This window comes from Diadema antillarum, unplaced genomic scaffold (assembly GCF_040938485.1).
Source record: "Diadema antillarum isolate AM-2024a unplaced genomic scaffold, OU_Dant_1.0 seq00000198_RagTag, whole genome shotgun sequence".
Taxonomy (NCBI): domain Eukaryota; kingdom Metazoa; phylum Echinodermata; class Echinoidea; order Diadematoida; family Diadematidae; genus Diadema; species Diadema antillarum.
This window is the reverse complement of record NW_027271260.1, coordinates 271,792-290,890: the sequence shown is the minus strand read 5'-3', so window position 1 is coordinate 290,890 and position 19,099 is coordinate 271,792. Positions and strand designations below refer to the sequence as shown.

Sequence of the window (19,099 nt, the reverse complement as noted above, 5' to 3'; positions counted from 1 at the left end):
ATTACGGACGGACGGAAGGACGGACGGACGGAAGGACGGACGGACGGACAGACGGACGGACGGAAGGACGGACGGACGGACGGACAACCCGAAAACATAATGCCTCCGGCACCACTTCGTGGCGGAGGCATAAAAACGAAGTCGGCGAACAGTGTGGCTATGGAATGCGGAATCAATGGAGAAAGGACGAATAATCCCTCGAAGGAAGGGTAAGTAGAGGAGAGATGAGAATATGTTGAGAGAAGGGAGAGAGAGAGAGAGAGAGGTGGGGGGGGGGGGTGAGGGGGGGGGGGGCAAAGAAAAGAAGTAAAAAAGAACAAATTGAGATTCAAGACGTAAATTAGAGGGAGCTAGTATGGATCCTAGAGTGAAATGCTGCCGAGGAGAAGGGAAAAAAATTGGAGAGGAAAATTGATGACAGTTAAATCCTGAACAGGTTCCTGTGGGAGAAATGCAAAAATAAGAAATCAAAATGAGGTTGAAGTGTAGACCTAAGGAGAGAAGACAAGAGCAATAACCTGTGGAGAAATGTGTAAATTAATACTAGTGGTCCTGAAAAGGACCGTTGGGTTGTATGGAAGGAAGAAATAAAAGAAAAAGAAGAAGAAGAGAAGAGAACAGAAAAGGAAAGAAAAGGTAAGTAGTGTAGAAACAGACAAAAGTGTAAGAGAGAGAGAGAGAGAGAGTGGAAAGAGAAATGAAACACTGAGTAAAGGTGCTAGTGAAAATAGAGCAAGAAGTCTAGTTATAAGAATAACTAGGAGAACCGAGGAACTTGACGTTTCGGGCAGGTTGACTGTCCTTCGTCAGAAGTGAAGCGTGATCTGAGAAGAGGCGGGCTATATATGGAGAATGCGGACCTAGATGGAAGTGGTCGGTTGAGACGGGCTCGCAGGCGAGCTGAGCGTCGGCTGTTGGTGGAGTGTTGCGGTCGTTGATGCGTTCTATTGTTCTCGGAGTGTGTTGATGGCGGAGTATATCTGTGAGAGCTAACTTGGCTGTTAGTAGGTCGTGGCCGGAGATTGGAGTCCGGGTTAGTAGTTGGGGTGGACGCCGGTGGAGTGGATGACTTGTGTCGGTGAGGGCGTCTTCTGGAACCAGCGATAGGTGTGGTCTTGAGTGGGAGGCGCGGTTGACGTCGTGGGCGCTGTTGTGAAGAGGTGGGGGAAGAGATATGAGAGGAAGAAGTAGAGGGGGGAATGTGCTGTGGAGAGAGTGTGTTGTTGTTGTTGTCATTGTTGGTGTTCGATGGTTTGTTGATGAGAGGGAGCCAGATGTTGTTGATGTGGAGTCCAGTGTCCTGTGTAACAGTGTCGTGTGTGTGAATTTCTATGGCTTCTCTGATGCGTCGTGTGTTCCAGTTTTTGATGGATGTGATGAGTTTGCTGTCTTCCCAGTTGATGCGATGTTCCGACTGTTGAGCGTGTTTCACGATGGCTGCCACTCACGACCACACCTATCGCTGGTTCCAGAAGACGCCCTCACCGACACAAGTCATCCACTCCACCGGCGTCCACCCCAACTACTAACCCGGACTCCAATCTCCGGCCACGACCTACTAACAGCCAAGTTAGCTCTCACAGATATACTCCGCCATCAACACACTCCGAGAACAATAGAACGCATCAACGACCGCAACACTCCACCAACAGCCGACGCTCAGCTCGCCTGCGAGCCCGTCTCAACCGACCACTTCCATCTAGGTCCGCATTCTCCATATATAGCCCGCCTCTTCTCAGATCACGCTTCACTTCTGACGAAGGACAGTCAACCTGCCTGAAACGTCAAGTTCCTCGGTTCTCCTAGTTATTCTTATAACTAGACTTCTTGCTCTATTTTCACTACCACCTTTACTCAGTGTTTCATTTCTCTTTCCACTCTCTCTCTCTCTTACACTTTTGTCTGTTTCTACACTACTTACCTTTTCTTTCCTTTTCTGTTCTCTTCTCTTCTTCTTCTTTTTCTTTTATTTCTTCCTTCCGTACAACCCAACGGTCCTTTTCAGGACCACTAGTATTAATTTACACATTTCTCCACAGGTTATTGCTCTTGTCTTCTCTCCTTAGGTCTACACTTTAACCTCATTTTGATTTCTTATTTTTGCATTTCTCCCACAGGAACCTGTTCAGGATTTAACTGTCATCAATTTTCCTCTCCAATTTATTCCCTTCTCCTCAGCAGCATTTCACTGTAGGATCCATACTAGCTCCCTCTAATTTACGTCTTGAGTCTCAATTTGTTCTTTTTTACTTCTTTTCTTTGCCCCCCCCCCCCCTCGCCCCCCTCTCTCTCTCCCTTCTCTCAACATATTCTCATTTCTCCTCTACTCACCCTTCCTTCGAGGGATTATTCGTCCTTTCTCCATTGATTCCGCATTCCATAGCCACACTGTTCGCCGACTTCGTTTTTCTTTTCTTGGTTTCATGAATCTTTACGGCTCTCCCCTATCTCCATGATTCTCCAACATTCAACTCCTTCCTCTTCCTCTTCCCTTCTATTTCATTTTCCCCTTCTAACGATGTCCGAACATCCTACTTGATTCTCACACTATTCTTCCTTACCACTCTCTGTGTTCCTTTCTCTACCGTCTCCACTGGTGCAACTTCAACCTCTAGCCCATTACTGTCTCTCACTCTTCACTTTTTGCCCTCCTCACAACCCCCATATGTCGCTTCCCTCTTAGTTTCTCCTCTTTCTAGGCTCTTCTGCCAAACAACGATCCGGTTAAGGACTACGTACACATGGTGCCACCGCAAATCTTTCTTCTTCAAAAAAGAGAATATTTCACAATTTGTGGAACGGAATGTCCACCATCGAAATGATTGGAAGTCTCAAAAAAAAAAAAATTGACCGCAGATCAAGTGACACGACGGTTCGGATGACCGCCGACGAATATACTGGATTAGCCTAGCATCAGACTGTAGTTGACTGACCTGCACGCCCGCCTTAAGTCCTGCGGTCATCAGAAGCAGGTGTTAAGCTGCAAACTGCTCTCTGCGTGTAAGACTTAAAGACCTATTCATTACAACTTGAACTTACTGATTCATTGTGGGTAGTACTTTCCAAGATGTATTCGACGATAACGCGGTGTCCATTTTGACTGGCTACATGTAAGCACGAGAAGCCATTCTCATCTGCACACATGACATCTGCTCCGTTTCCAATGAGACATTTGGTTACTTCAAGATGGCCACGAGCGGACGCTGCGTGCAGAGCTGAACACCCATCTTCATCTGCGGCGTTGATGTCGGCACCACAACTCAGGAGAGTTCTGCAAATGTCTGCCTGACCTTCTTCTGCGGCGATCAATAAAGACGTCCCGCCAGAATTTGCAGCTGTGTCGACACTGTTCTCTTGACTTACGAGATACTTCACCAGTTCAAGATGTGATCCCTGGCACGCAATAGTGAGGAGTGAAGATCCATCATATCCTATAACGTGAGCATTAGCACTGTGAGCGAGTAGGCATTTCACGACCTCAATGTGCCCTCGCTCGCAAGCAACCATCAGCGGTGTAAAACCCTTTGAATCGGTGCTCTCAATGTACGACCCTTTATCACAGAGGTAATCCACCACATCTTCATGACCTTCTTGAGCAGCAGCAACTAGTGGTGTGCAACCCTTCACTGTAGATGCTTGCAGATCTGCACCATTAAAACATAGGAACTGCACGACTTCCAGAAAGCCTGCTTTAGAAGATTCTATTAGGGCCGTATGTCCGAGTACTGTCGTGGAATTGACGTTTGCCCCTCTGTGTAGAAGACATACCACCACATCGAGATGCCCTCCTGACGCAGCAGCAATTAAAGGCGTTTCATCATCTTTCCCTGCAAAATTCACATCGGTCCCTTGTGCCAGTAAAACTTCAACGTCTTCAACCCTGCCTTCTTTTGAAGCGGCGAGCAGCTGTGAGCCCTTACTTCCCTTGTGATTTGAATTAGCAATGTGATTCGCAAGGATACTAACTACCCCGTTATGACCGTTTAATAAGGCCAGGTCTAAAGGAGTCTTGCCAGTTTTTCCAAGTCCATTTGCATAAGCACCATGGATCAAAAGGGTTTTGACGACCGCCTCGTTTCCCTTCAGCGCGGCGAAATGCAAGGGGGAGTTCCCATTCACGTCGGTAACATTTATATTGCCACCGAGGTGTATCAGTTTGTAAACTAGGTCTGGATTGCCCAACACTGCAACAAAGTGCAAAGCTGTCGAACCATCTTCACAAGCACTGTTTATATCTGCCCCATGGTTTAGAAGATATTCGAAGACTGACATGTTACCTTTCATTAGGGCTTTGCAAAGAGGCGTTTGGCCATCAACTGTTGCGATGTTCACGGAATCTCCGGCACTGACGAGCAATTTCACAATGTCAAGACGGCCTGTTTCAGAAGCAATGAATAAAGGAGTCGTACCGTGGTTTGTCCTGATATCTCCCTTTGCTCCCTGAGTGAGTAAATGGGCCACTACATCTCTATGACCACCGAGGCAAGCACCATAAAGTGGTGTGTAGTTTTCATGTGTAGTTGCATTTACCGATGCCCCGTAGTTTAGAAGAGCTCGGACTGCTTGAAGACTCCCTCTGTGTGAAGCAACATGGATAGGTTGGCTGCCTTCCCTATCGGTGATGCTCACATCTGCTCCATGAGTCAAGAGACATTGGACAACGTCCGCATGTCCAGAACGTGACGCGATGAACAAAGGCGTGTGACCATTCTGTGTCTTTGCTGCTACATTGGCTTTATATTTCAGCAGATGATGTGCCACCTGTGTATGACCTCCTTCAGCCGCAGCATGTAATGGTGTGTAGCCCGAGTGTGTAGTTGCGTTCACATTAGCCCCATACATAAGGAGTGAATGCACTATTTCTTGATGTCCCTCTTGAGACGCAACGTAGAGGGCAGTAAACCCTCCAATTTTTTCTGCTTCTAAATCTACTCGCTGACTAAGAAGTATGTATACAACATTTACGTGGCCATGAAAGGCAGCAACAAATAAAGGTGTGCTCCCATCCCTTACCCTCACGTCGGCACGGGCTCCCTTGGTCAGTAAGAACTCCATTATTTCTTGATAACCCTTTTGGGAGGCGATGTATAAGGGAGTATATCCGTTTACAAGGGTTGCGTCGATATCAGCTCCATTGTCTATCAGTTCTTGGACAACTGAAAGGCTACCTTTGCCTGAAGCAACATGCAGCGGTGAATCCCCTTCTTTTGTAGCCGATTTCACATTGGCACCGTGCGAAATAAGATACTTTACCACGTCCAGGTGTCCCTCTTGTGAAGCGAAGAGAAGCGGAGTGTACCCGTTTTCCGCCTCCAATTCTCCGCCATGATCAATAAGGCATATTACAACTTCTAGGTGGCCTTGTCCTGACGCAATGTACAGGGGTGAGTCATTCTGCTTACTCCGCTTTACTAAGGCACTTTGGTTTACATCTGCGCCCCTGGACAAAAGTAACTTGACCACCTCTAACTGCCCTCCCTGTGAAGCCGCATACAAAGGTGAACAGATTTCCTGTGCTGATGGGTTCACGCGTGCACCTTTGTCCAGAAGATACTTGACGACTGGTAAATAGCCTTTAAATGAAGCCATTGCTACAGGTGTGTGCCCATCCTTTGGAGCAAAATTGACGTCTGCTCCCTTTTCTACAAGAGATTCTATCATTTCCAAATGACCATCTTCGGAAGCGTAGTAGAGGGGAGTGCAGCCTTTTCTTGTAGCTACATTTACATCAGCTCCTTGGGATAAGAGCGTTTTAACAATTCCAAGGTTTTCCCCAAGGACAGCACCGTGCAAGGCTGTAGAGTTGTCTTTGGCCGTCAAATTCACCCTTGCCTCGTTGCACAGCAGAATGTTGACCACTCCCGATCGACCCTTAAATGAGGACAGATGTAAAGATGTGCTGCCATCATCGGTAGCGTCATTCACATTTGCTCCATGCTTCAACAGAGTTGTGACTACGTCACCATGACCTTCGACAGAAGCTAGAGATAGGGGTGTGTGCCCTTTTACTTCGCGTGCGTTTACACCGGCGCCATTTTCCACAAGAAAGTCCACCATTTCCTCGTGACCCCTGAAGGAAGCTGCATGTAATGGTGTTTTCTCATAACCAGCAACATGATTCACATCAGCGCCATTATGTACGAGGCTCTTGACGATTCCTAGATGACTGTTCATGCACGCAATAAACAGTGGCGTGCACATCTCCTTTGTTGCAAGATCCATGTGAGCTCCATGGTTGATGAGGATGTTCACCACCTGTTCATGACCCTTGAAAGCTGCATTAAACAAAGCGGTGCTGCCGTCATTTGTGGTACCATTCAGCTCAGATCCATAATTTAAAAGAATTTCTACAAGGTCTGCGTGTCCCTCCCGTGCTGCGAGGGATAACGGGGTGTGACCTTCCATCTCTCTTGCTTTTACATCAGCCCCATGAGCAAGGAGAATTTTCACAATTTCTGTTTTTCCGGCCATACTAGCGATGAGAAGCGGCGTGCATGCAATCTCATCAGAAGCATTTATGTCGGCACCGTGGCTCAACAGGAACTTGGCAATGTCGGCGCGGCCGTATGCGCAAGCGCGATGCAGTGGCGTACAGCCGCATTCTGCTGGCTTATTGACATCGACACCTTGAGAAACTAGAAATTTAACAACTTCGAGGTTGCCAGCTTCTACAGAAAGGTATATCAATGTACGACCACCATCTTCATGAGGTTTGTTAAAATCTTGTCCAACTAGGGAACGGATTTCTTCAATATTTCCATTACGACATGCAGCGAACAAGGGAGACATGTCATCGGAGCTCCTAACCGCTGTTCCAACATCACCAAAAACGCTGTCAGAAGAGATGGTTCCATCCTCTATGCCGGCAGGTCTTGTCACCTTGTGGTTGAGAAGCTTCTTGATCCCTTCCAAATGACTGATGAAATTCCAAGCGTAAACGGTGGTCGTTAAAACCTTCAAATATTCGTCTGTTATTATGGCTCTTAATATGGGCGCCATGGCGCCCATGTCTGTTGTGTGCCCCCATGCTGCACGCGCCTCTCCCTGCTGCGAATACGTTTCCAGTTGAGACGACATAATTGACTTAAGAAGTGGTGACTTGCGAGGTGACGGTCACTTCAACAGAAATTCCGTGGTCACTATTTGGGTTTACGAATAGGAAAAAAAAGAGACGAAAAATAATTATGTAGTTATATCAATATGAACTCTGTAAGGTGAGGTAGAATTCAAGAATGTCAAATGTTGAGTAATACATTTTTCATGGTAAAAAGGACTTCAATTTAGATAAGAATTCCTTTCCTCCTGGATATTTTTGCAGTAATGTATTTGTGAATATGACAATTCAAGTTGAGAGACTAGTGAATTGAATTAAATATATTTAAATATTACAATTTATACAATAAGACGACTAAAATTGTATGATGGAATATCACACTAGTCTGCTGCAGTTTCATTTTGATTTTAGCATGATATTCCATCAAAAGAATCGCTTAACATTTGTGTTCAAATTCTGAGTTTTTTTACAATAAATACAGAAGTCTAAAATTCCATTTTCATGAACCTTTATACATAGATGTTGTATTGTGGTTCTATCAATGGTTATATGATCGACCTTTATACATTATCTATTTTCTTTCAGATAGCGGGTCATTTCATTCCATTCTTTGATTTGATTTGATTTGATTTCCGCATTTTAACCAAATTGATATACCGTAATAAACAATTTCTCAAAATTATCATACACTGAACAAAAAGAAATATGAATGCATGTATAATCATGAATATACTAATCATAGAATACAGAATACGTGAATTGCAGTCATACGAACAAATGGAAAATCGTTGATCATTAGGTCAAACTATTAAAGGTATTAGCCCACATTTGTAAACCTGCAGCAATTGGTCTCATAGTCAGCATGGAGTTTGGGTATGATTGCAGTAACACCTGTGCAAAATTTCGTTCCAATTAGTCCATTACTTTCATAAAAATAAATGAAAATGCACCGTATGCATGCGTATAACGCTCGCTAGCTCCGGTCCACGTACGTACTATACATGCATGCGATACATGTGTAAGTTACATGTACGTAGCTAGCCCGCGCTCGTAATTCGATTTTGGGTCGGGTTGACCCGGTTTGAAAATTGATTTTAAAACGATGATTTTCTCTCTTTTATCGAATGGTATAGACAAAGAGCAACAGGTGAGGTATGTTACTGTTATAACTTGTACTTGAAGTCATATTGGACCTGTTTTATGCAGTTCTGATTTTCGTGGGTTTGCAAATGTGGGCTAGTACCTTTAAGAAAGAAAATGCAGGGCGAGTGTACGGGGTTGCAGTTTTGTTGTTTTGTTATATTGTTATTGTTTTGTTTTTGTAAGATTCTGTGTCGATTTGACTACCTATAAATCTTGTGTTTGGAAACGTGTATGAGTGTATATTATGTAAGAGTGTGTGTGGAAGTGCATATTTGACTGGAATGTGTAATACTCAATATGCTACCTCGCATCAGGAATACAAGGGTCATAAAGAAATGTGGACAAATAGCGTTCTCGACCTTACGAGAGGAAATACTTTCTTTTTACGATACAGTTGTCATTTTTTTTTGTCCTTTCTCACACACTCAACTTGACAAGTTCTCAGATAATGTAAACATTGAGATTAATGAACAGACGTGGTGTGACATCATTGCTGGACGTTTTTTTTAAAGTAAAATAATGTAAGTAAAACAGAATCAAGCTAGCTAGCACACGTACGTATGGCCGCAACAGCTTGCGACTCTAGACTGGCTTGAGTAGGCAGCTGTGCTCGCATCCCCACACCACCCCCACCACTATATGCGCACAGTGTATATTCACATCTTCTCATTTTAGTCCAGCGGATATAGAAAAAATCATGCACTTAATGGTAAAAGCACCATATTTGGTACACATGTACATGATGCCAATACAAGTCATTTCTGATATGGAAGCCACTCTGATTCTGCCTGTGGCGGCCGTGGCGGCCATTTTTCAAAATGGCCGCCATGTGATATAGCAATGCTGTGTATTTTGGAAACTATAAGTCCGATTGTCGTAATTCTTGTACCAAAGTATAGGTTTTGAGGGTCAAGGATTCCAATAAAATAATTTTTGAGAGGATAAAACCATGGCAACCTACTTATTGGCGGCCATTTTGAAAGAATATGACCACCATGCTAGATATAACATCTCCTTAAAACGTATGGACAAAGGGTCATGACTCTGGTACCAACTTATATGTTTTTGGGTCAAGGATTCTGATTAATTCAACTGTAAGTGAATATGAATCGTTTCATCCTACGTTTTGGCTGCCATTTTCATAAATATGGCTGCCATACAACAGATGATGAATATTGTACATTGTATATCTTCGAACTCAAAAGATATATAATCACGATTCAAGTGTAAAAGTATAGTTTTTGGTTGAAAGTTTTCAATATAATGATGTTTTAGCAAAGTGAATAGGTTCATCACATCCTTTGTTTTGGCGGCCATGTAATAAATAGCGTACGAGTGTTATGAAAGCGGGATGCCCATTGTGGATTGATTCTGGTGTAAACGTTTACTTAAGGGGTCAGCAATTACTTGTTCACTCATTTTTAGTATTCTAATGTGGAACATCTGGGCATAGTTAACTTTGTAAGCATTTTGGAAAATATGCTCAACTTCCTTTATAGGATTTATGTGTGTACAGCGTATGTGAAAAACATGATCTTCACAATTTCATGTCTGAAGTACATATTAATCAAGATTATAATTTATATTTTCTAGAAATACAGACTCTCGCTTTCCCTGGTCCCTGGACTATGGAATGAAAATCATAGTTTTCAACCAATTAGTACGTCTGTTTTCTTTGGAAAAATGACACTAAGTGTGAGAAAACTTCTAAAACTTCTTGGGTCACTTACATCAAATGTAAACACTATATGTATGTCTATAAAATCCATGATTGACCAGGCTGTTCTGATACTTATAACTACACTGAATCTTATACATCAAACGATAAAGTAAAATTAATAGTGGCAGTGGGCAGGTCCTTCTGGTCCTGTACGGGTAGAAAGACGTTCCCGCCCTCCACGAGTCTTCCGCTTCCTTGCGGGCAGTTTTCTGGTTGATCAAAGGCTAGGGAGTAAACCTTATCCAAATCCGGAGCGGAACCCCTAAGGCAGCTATGTGTTGTAGTTCATCATCTCTCTGGCAAATATGATAGGTATTATACAATACATCTTTATAGGTTTACATCTAATTGTCATTTGCAGCTCCACGTGAGTCTATTAGCAAAATATCAACTACAAGAAAAATTATGCTAATTTATGAATTTAAGGAAAACCTCAAAGAAATACAAATTTTAAAGTTCATAATTATTGGAAGATAAAACTGGCACAGAATAAAATATTCAGTAAATCGATCTTACTTACCGGCACCAGTAGAAATACTGAGGACATTCTCTAAAGCGCACCTGCATCTATATATGCATTCACGTTCATCACCGCTCAGCAAAGGATGATCAGGAACAATAATTGTTTTGGATTGTCAGAGCAGGGAGGTGTCTCACCTCCCTGGTCAGAGCTAATTCGATTCCTTCATATGATTCCTTATAATTTTGTGTAACAGTTTTGACAAGGTCATACTATGAAATAATGAACAAGAACTTAAAACAAACTGTAGAAATCAGTAGGTCTTATAAGGCTGCAATAATCATGTCTTTGTGGCTGGAAACTATGCCAGTACACTTATTGTACTGTCCTGTCTATGCATCCAAAATTGGGGGGAAAGTCTTCTATTCCATTCTCACCATTTTATTCTACCTTTGATATTCAACATAATTATTTTTAGTATTCCACGTATGCAACAATTGTACTTATGTGATGTTCAATACCTACTTGAGTAGTGAATGTGATAGAGGTATGGTCAATCAACAACAATCAATGAACAATAAAGAATTAAACGCCGCAACGACATAGGAGGTTCATTTACCAATAATAGGTGAACGATTCTTGTCAATGGGACAATACATAATGGCAACTGAGGGTGTATATATAATACATAGAGGGTGGCCCCTCAGAAAATGGAAACGAATATTTTTCCAAAACCAACACGAAATTGTCCAATTTGGTTGAGTACTTTTCTTTCTAGACATGTTTTTGTTAATCATTAATTTCTTACTTTATTTTATCAAAGCTCAGCAACGGAGACTACCCAACAATTGAAGGTCAATCTTCTACAATAATCCTATTCAAGCACTCCACATTGTGATATGCGGCCTCAATTCTTTGTTAGTCTCCCAAGTGGCCTTTGTTCAATGCTGAAATTTGTTAAATTGAGCTAAGAAATTTACGCTCGACCCGTCTTTACAAAAAAAAAATCTGTAGAATGAAAACTACTCAACCAAATCGGATGATTTTGGTGTCATTCTTCTCACAACTCTATGTCATTCATTTTGGCATCAAAGTAATGCAAATGTGCAAATATTTGCGAAAACTTGCGTTTCCGTTAATTCTAGGCCACACTGTATGAAATGTGTGTGTGTGTGTGTGTGTGTGTGCATACTCTATGTAGTGCGAAAGGCATATTTATCAAAATGGACATGAAAACGAAATATGTTAGTTCTATTCATCAACAAATGCTTGTTTTAAATCATTGACCCCAATTAGTTTCAAAGACGTACAGTATAGTATTTATTGCGGTGGCCATATTTTAAAATGGCAGCCAAAACATAGGATGTGATGGTTGTATACACGAAAAGATGTATCCATTTAAATAATTGAACCTCAAAAACATATTTTTGTACCAGAATCATGAAGATGCATCCATTGGTTTTAAAGATATATGAATAGAATGTACAGCGGCAGCCATGTTTAACTGGAGGGAGACCATATTTATTAAATGGCCACCAAAACAAAGGATGTGATGAACCTATTCACTTTGCTAAAACATCATTATATTGAAAACCTTCACCCCAAATCTATACTTTTACACTTGAATCGTGATTATATATTCATTGAGTTCGAAGATATACAATATTCATTATCCGTTATATGGCAGCCATATTTATTAAAATGGCCGCCAAAACGTAGGATGAAACTATTCATACTCACTTACAGTTGAATTTATCGGAGTCCTTGACGCCAAAAACATATAAGTTGGTATCATAGTCATGACCCTTTGTCCATACGTTTTAAGGAGATGTTATATCTAGCATGGTGGCCATATTTTTCAAAATGGCCGCCAATAAGTAGGTTGCCATGGTTTTATCCTCTCAAAAATTATTTTATTGGAATCCTTGACCCTCAAAACCTATACTTTGGTACAAGAATCACGACAATCGGACTTTTAGTTTCCAAAATACACAGCATTGCTATATCACATGGCGGCCATTTTGAAAAATGGCCGCCACGGCCGCCACAGGCAGAATCAGAGTGGCTTCCATATCAGAAATGACTTGTATTGGCATCATGTACATGTGTACCAAATATGGTGCTTTTACCATAATGTGCATGATTCACCCTATATGTGCCCTATATCCGCTAGACTATTTGGGCTTCGCTGTATGACACACATGTATCCACATACATGTATTTTAATTGTGGGTAGATATCAATCGTATATAAATAACATTAATGTAGAAGACTCATTCTTTCACATTGCGGTATACCGATATGAAGGAGCCGTTCGCCATCTTAATCCGGGCCCCCCCAAAAAAGTGCTCGCAGAAGATCGATCGTCTATTATGATTCTACTCATGGTTACACGACATTTGATTCTACGACAGTTGCTCCAGGTTTATTTTCTCGAAGAACTTTGGATTAGACTTAGATTTGTGATAGGGTGAGAGTTATATTTGTCGATAGAATTTCATGTTTGGCATAATACAGGCCGTGGTGCAGATATTTCATGGAAGCAAGTATCGCAGAAACAAACCTCATGGAACCAATGATATCACATTGCGTTTTCACTTTTCTCTTCGTGTGTAAGATTCCCCATGTGTCTACGGGTGACGTGACGTGTGTGCGTGCGTATGTGTGTGTGTATGTGAGAAAGAGAGAGAGAAAAAAATGTGTATAAATGACTGCATATATGTTTGAAATATTTGTAAATTTAATAAAGAAAATTTATACCGTGTTAGACGCCAGGGTTACCTGCACCTCTTCTTTATTCAACGCTTTGTAGGCCTAAAGTAATATCTCTAGAGAAATACTTTGAATAGTTATCATTATCTTTAAAGAAATAGTGATATCCCCCCATGCTTCGTGTTTTTGTTGCACTTTTTGATATGGTAGGACGTTTTTTGATACAACTTAACTTTCCATTATAGATATACATCAAATGTGATAACTCGAACATATCTTCATCACTGATCCCAAAGGTAAACAATCGCCAGTGCATGTATCATACTTGACTAAAGTTAAATTAATGAGTTATATGATTTTTGAATTGATAATCATACTTCTTATTGTAATTTTTAACCTGTTTTTAACCTGCTAAGTGACCTGTTCCTGACAGCTCTGTTGCACCACAAACAAAACAAGGAAAAGTAGAAATTACGCGGTGCGTAATATATGTCCCCGCCGGAAGTAGCATTTTGTAGCAAAATGTACAATATAGGTCAAAAATCAAGGTCAAAGGTCAAAGAAGTCAAAGGCCAAATTCTGTGTTGAGGTTTTGAAGCGCTCACCTAGTGCCATCACATAAAGCAAACGGAATCAAAATAGGGTTAGAAATGGCGAAGGAGTAGCATTTTGTAGCAAAATGTACAAAATGTAGGCCAAAAATTAAGGTCAAAGGTCAAAGAAGTCAAAGGTCAAAATTCTGTGCAGAAGTTTTGAAGCCCTCACCTAGTGCCATCACATAAAGCAAACATAATCGAAATCGGGTAAGAAATGGCGAAGGAATAGCATTTTGTAGCAAAATGTACAATACAGGTAAAAAATCAAGGTCAAAGGTCAAAGAAGTAAAAGGTCAAAATTGTGTGTAGAAGTTTTGAAGCCCTCACCTAGTGCCATCACATAAAGCAAACAGAATCGAAATCGGGTTAGAAATGGCGAAGGAGTAGCATTTTCTAGCCAATGTACAATATGGGTCGAAAATCAAGGTCAAAGGTCAAAGATGTCAAAGGTCAAAATTATGTGTAGAAGTTTTGAAGCCCTCACCTAGTGCCATCACATAAAGCAAACGGAATCGAAATCGGGTAAGAAATGGCGAAGGAGTAGAATTTTGTAGCAAAATGTACAATACAGGTAAAAAATCAAGGTCAAAGGTCAAAGAAGTAAAAGGTCAAAATTCTGTGTAGAAGTTTTGAAGCCCTCACCTAGTGCCATCACATAAAGCAAACGGAATCGAAATCGGGTTAGAAATGGCGAAGGAGTAGCATTTTGTATCAAAATGTACAATATAGGTCAAAGGTCAAGGTCAAAGGTCACGACTGAAATTCTGTGTAGAAGTTTCAAATCTCCCATGTAGTGCTATCATATAAACAAACAGAATCAAAATTGGCTCATAAATGACAGAGAAGTAGCAAATTGAAGATTTTGATCACACACGGACGCACACACGGACGGACGGACACACGGACACACACACGTACGGAGCCCGTTTCATAGTCCCCTGCTCGAACTCGTTCGGCGGGGACAATAAACTATACCAGACAAATTTCAAAATGCGCATGACCGCTAAATGTAAATATAAATGCCGAGATCTTTAATGTGCAATATTGGTTTGATGAGGGTCATAACCGCTACAAAGTTAGAAACAATTAGAATAATATGTTACTAATCAATGCCGTTAATGCCAGCCTGCTATTTTGCCCTAATGTTCGCCATCAAAAAGACGCTGAAAGAACCTGAGCACCTATTCTTATGGGTAGGGAGCATACGCGTGATAGATCAGTACGAAGTCGCAATGTTTGCTTTTACTGGCAAAAGACAAAACATTCCAAAGACTATCTGACTATGCCAGTTTCAAAGGGCTCTTTTTTTCTCTTTCCGTTACTGTTTAGGTTTGCATTGTCCCTTATGATATTGTGCTAACTGCTTTCCTCGTATAAGAACCGGTGCGCTTATAAGCACACCCTTGCAAAGAACCATTGAATGCAATTATGATAACGATTATTATAATTATTATCATAATTATTATTATTAATATTATTGTTATTATTATCATTATCATCTTATCATCATCGTCATTTTTGTCTTCAATATCATCACCATTATCAAGAAAGCCGGGACGGCTTATCAATGGCTGTGAAATTATTTGAGTTCAAACGAGCCAGCCAAATCCTTCAAATCCCAAATGGTCAGCACCACCCACGGACAGAAGAAAGACGTCCACACGAAATTATTACGGATGACCGCCGACTTTTTCCTAACGTTCTACACGTTGCACGGCGATGACTCCTTTTTCGGTCGGCACACAGTGGACAGAAGCATTGCGGACTGCAGCGCGCGTGATTTAAAGGTCTCAGTCATTGTCGTGTTCATAATTGCCTTTCGAGAGTATTACATTTACAATGAGATCTGGGAGTTACCCAACATGCCCTACGGTGAAAACAACAACAACAACATGTCTTATATGTCATCGTAAAAACAATCTTGGATATCACGTACGAGCGTCTCTCTCTCTCTCCCTCTCTGTGTATGTTACATTATACATGTGTGTACCATCATTAATTTATAGGTTGCCAAGGATTATCCCGAGATTGTGGATTTGGATTTTCAAAAATGACATGAACGGAAAAAAAAGAGAAAATAAAGTGCGGCTTTATGGGAATTTCGTGAAATGTCCACTGCCATCTTGTTTTACTGAGCAGAACCCAACATAGCACCAAGAAAGGATGTGATTATCTTTATATCGATAGTGATGGTGGTCGGGTACTCTCTACCCCTTTGCATGTTATGATATCCATAAATACCAAGAGGCTATGAAAGTATCAATGTAGGTTTAACGAGGTACGGGCACCAGACTGCCAAGTACCAAATGCAAGAATGCCAAGGAACTTATGAAAAATCATTAAGTGCTTTTCAGATATCTTCATGGCATGCTGTGAACAAGAGAAAAAGAAGAATAACGATGTTTGTCTGCTCCCTGAGGCGTGATCCTTAGACCTCCCACCCACCTCCACTTTAGACATTCATTGTGGCATGATAAAGAGCGGGATTTTCCCTCCCCATTGTCACCCTTTAATGCTTCCATTGAAGTGGGAATTCTATTTTCTTTTTCCTTCTTCCCAACTAGATGTGCTAGGAATGAATAAGCTGAGCAGGAAACATTGAAGCATTCTAACATACTGTTCAAATTTCCGGTCACGTTGCTTTTAACGTTTTATATGATATATAATATATATATATAAATATATATATATAAATATATATATATATATATATATATATATATATATATTACACCCTACTACCCACTAGATCAGATAGGAATGAATAAGTTGAGCAGGAAACTTTGAAACATTTTCAACATACTGTTTAAATTTCCGGTCACGTTGCTTTTAACGTTATAATAATATCACTTGCCTACGAATTATAATTACCAAGAATATTTCAACATAATGCGTGTTCAAATGAAACCATTTGGCTCGCACGTATTTTACCTGGCAGAGTATCACCTTCCATAATACTTGAGCAGTTTAGGTTAAAAAGTAACTAGCTTACAAGACTCAAACAGTATAGAATGATTATCCCCTTGAATCCACTTGCAAATTATAACACATGTTGTCCAGTCTAAATGAGGACGTGTTAATGTAATTCGGGTCTTACATGGTTATTGCTGTGAAAAAAGAAGAAGATTGAATGACGTCTATCTAGCAGTCTCATTCTATTGATGATCATTTAAATAGGACTTTTTCAAAATATAGCCTGAGCCATTTTACTTCTCAAATTGGACGTTTTCCTGCTCTGGAAGGTGGAAATTCCCCCTCCTTTAACATTCTCCCCTTCTGCCCTTCTTGGTTGCTTCCCTCCCTCGCCTGGATTCTACCGCCTGTGTGACTGCGTTCTCCAATCAAAATGTTTGGCATGATATGCGTCTCCCACATGCACAAGAAACACGCCTTTGCCTTTGACTATGTTCGCACCTCGAACGGTCGAAAATCTGTGGCTGAAAACGGCAAAATGGAGATTTTGGCACAAGGAAAAGTTGTTAAGCACTTTCTTCAATCCAGTTGCTGGTGCCTGAAGGTGTATAAATGGGTACCTGGCAACGCTAGGGAAATAATAAAAAAGTTAGAGCCCTCTGGTAGAACAGATCAAACATTGAAGAGGTTATCGTGGGTGAAGACCTTAGTATAATAATATTATTATAATAATAAAAAAATGTCAGCAAGTAATTGTTATCTTTATGCATACTGCCCAATTTTAAGGAGCCAATTCGAAACATATTATTCAAAGGTCATTGTGAGCTTTTTCGCTTGTAGGGTGGCAATCAAGCGCTATGAAAACAAGAGTATAGGGCCTATACAATTAACATCATCCATAGAGACGGCTATACGATATAGAAAATAAATCTGACAAGGTGAAGGGCGAATCTTACCTACAAAGCCCAAACGATAGTCATCTCGAAACGCACGATGTATAGCTGAAGAGGTTGCTCCCTGGTTGCGTGCATCGAAACTCGAGTGTTTCAACTCGCGAGTTACATTCGTGAGGGTAAAGGCTTACAAAATAATGGAGTCTTGCTTCGCCGGGTTGATGTTCAAGTACGTCACGGGTTAAGAGCAGATGTCACCGAGATATGATGGATTATAGCGACCTTTGAAAAAACTCGTAAAACAGAGTTTGAGTGCCGTTCTTATGTTGTACAAAGGTTATGCTTTATGCATTTTATAGCTTTAACACAGCCTGTGTGTACAGGGATGGGATGGGGAACAAATGGAGAAAAATTTCAAACAAACAGGCTTTCACAATTATCATTATGGCATTTTATCCCTGTCAATTAAAAATATAATGGGGGGGGGGGCGCACGTCAGACACAAAGATTACGCTTTATATCCAACTCTGTGTAAGTAACTCGAAGCATAGAGTGTACAATATAGGGACCCATAGGTAATTTCCAGTGCTAATCCTTTCCAAATGTATTATGGTATTCTTCCAGAAACAGATAACGTACGGGGGGGGGGGGGGGGGGGGGAAGGGGGAAGCACTTGAAGATACTGTAGCGATTTGGGGTCAAGTGTGCGGTGCATCTGTTCGTAGCTGAAGTATTTAGTAATGTTCCCTTCCTCTCAGCAGTCTATATGAGCCCATGCACGCACAATGAATGCTAATGAAAATTCATCACTGAACATTGCACGCTTAACATTCACATAATAATCACGTATGCACCCGCACACAGAGAACGCGCAACTGACACATACCGCCATCGGAAGGTTGCCTTTATGATATTCAAGGTGGTAGTAGCCCGAGTGATAACATGTTTGAGCATCAAAACAGCGGAGCAGTTTTCGCAGCAGTTGTAACCTCTGTACAAGTTGACCAAAAGATTTTTCCGTTTGTTACTTGTCGTCGGCGGTCCGAGAAGACTACGCGTTTGGCTTCATGGAACCCCCTAGCTATATGAGGGTAGTCCACTGCCTGGACTGTTTTGTGTGATCATTTACCGCGCGCACACACCGCTACAGCACGCGTATGCCCCACCGTATGCTCGTGTATTAATTTGCCGCGCACGCACGCATCTCGACCTCCAAAACAGTCCAGTCTGGTTTGCCAAGTCTCCCCGAAATATTTCGGAAAATATTGGCCCCACCCCCATCCCCTCATTCATTTCGAGCATCCTGATTGGTCGATGAGATCGCGTCCAGCAGGCAATTTGTGGGAACGAAAAAAGTCGATCGATCTCTAATCTTGTAGTCTTATTGCAAACAGGTATATTGCATGTAGCAACATAACATACGTATTTTACGCCAATATTTGTATTAATCTCTACATATATTGATGGAATTTTAAAATTATTTTTCTTTTTATTAAAAATTGCTCAAATAATATATCTTAGAGATCATAAGAGGAGAATGAAATTAGAACGTACATAAACCGTGCGTAAGATTAAGACTAACTTCTACTCGTTTCCATAACTGTTATA

At 41.2% G+C, this 19,099-nt stretch overlaps 1 protein-coding gene across 2 annotated transcripts in view; it reads right to left on the bottom strand.

Annotated features, from left to right (window-relative positions):
• The window catches only part of LOC139728781 (uncharacterized), a 53,033-nt gene extending 34,470 nt beyond the window's left edge, over positions 1–18,563 (bottom strand). Inside the window, exons 1-3 of one of the 2 annotated variants that reach the window (XM_071639722.1) lie at positions 18,378–18,563; positions 17,555–17,773; positions 3,040–7,139 (exon numbers count right to left, since the gene is read on the bottom strand). In XM_071639722.1, the coding sequence (XP_071495823.1) occupies positions 3,040–7,077 (4,038 nt within the window). In that variant the 5' untranslated portion in view covers positions 7,078–7,139; positions 17,555–17,773; positions 18,378–18,563. Of the gene's footprint in view, positions 1–3,039; positions 7,140–17,554; positions 17,943–18,377 lie in introns of those variants that run through there. The other variant, XM_071639721.1, reaches the window with a different exon arrangement.
• Between the last annotated feature and the right edge of the window lie 536 nt (positions 18,564–19,099).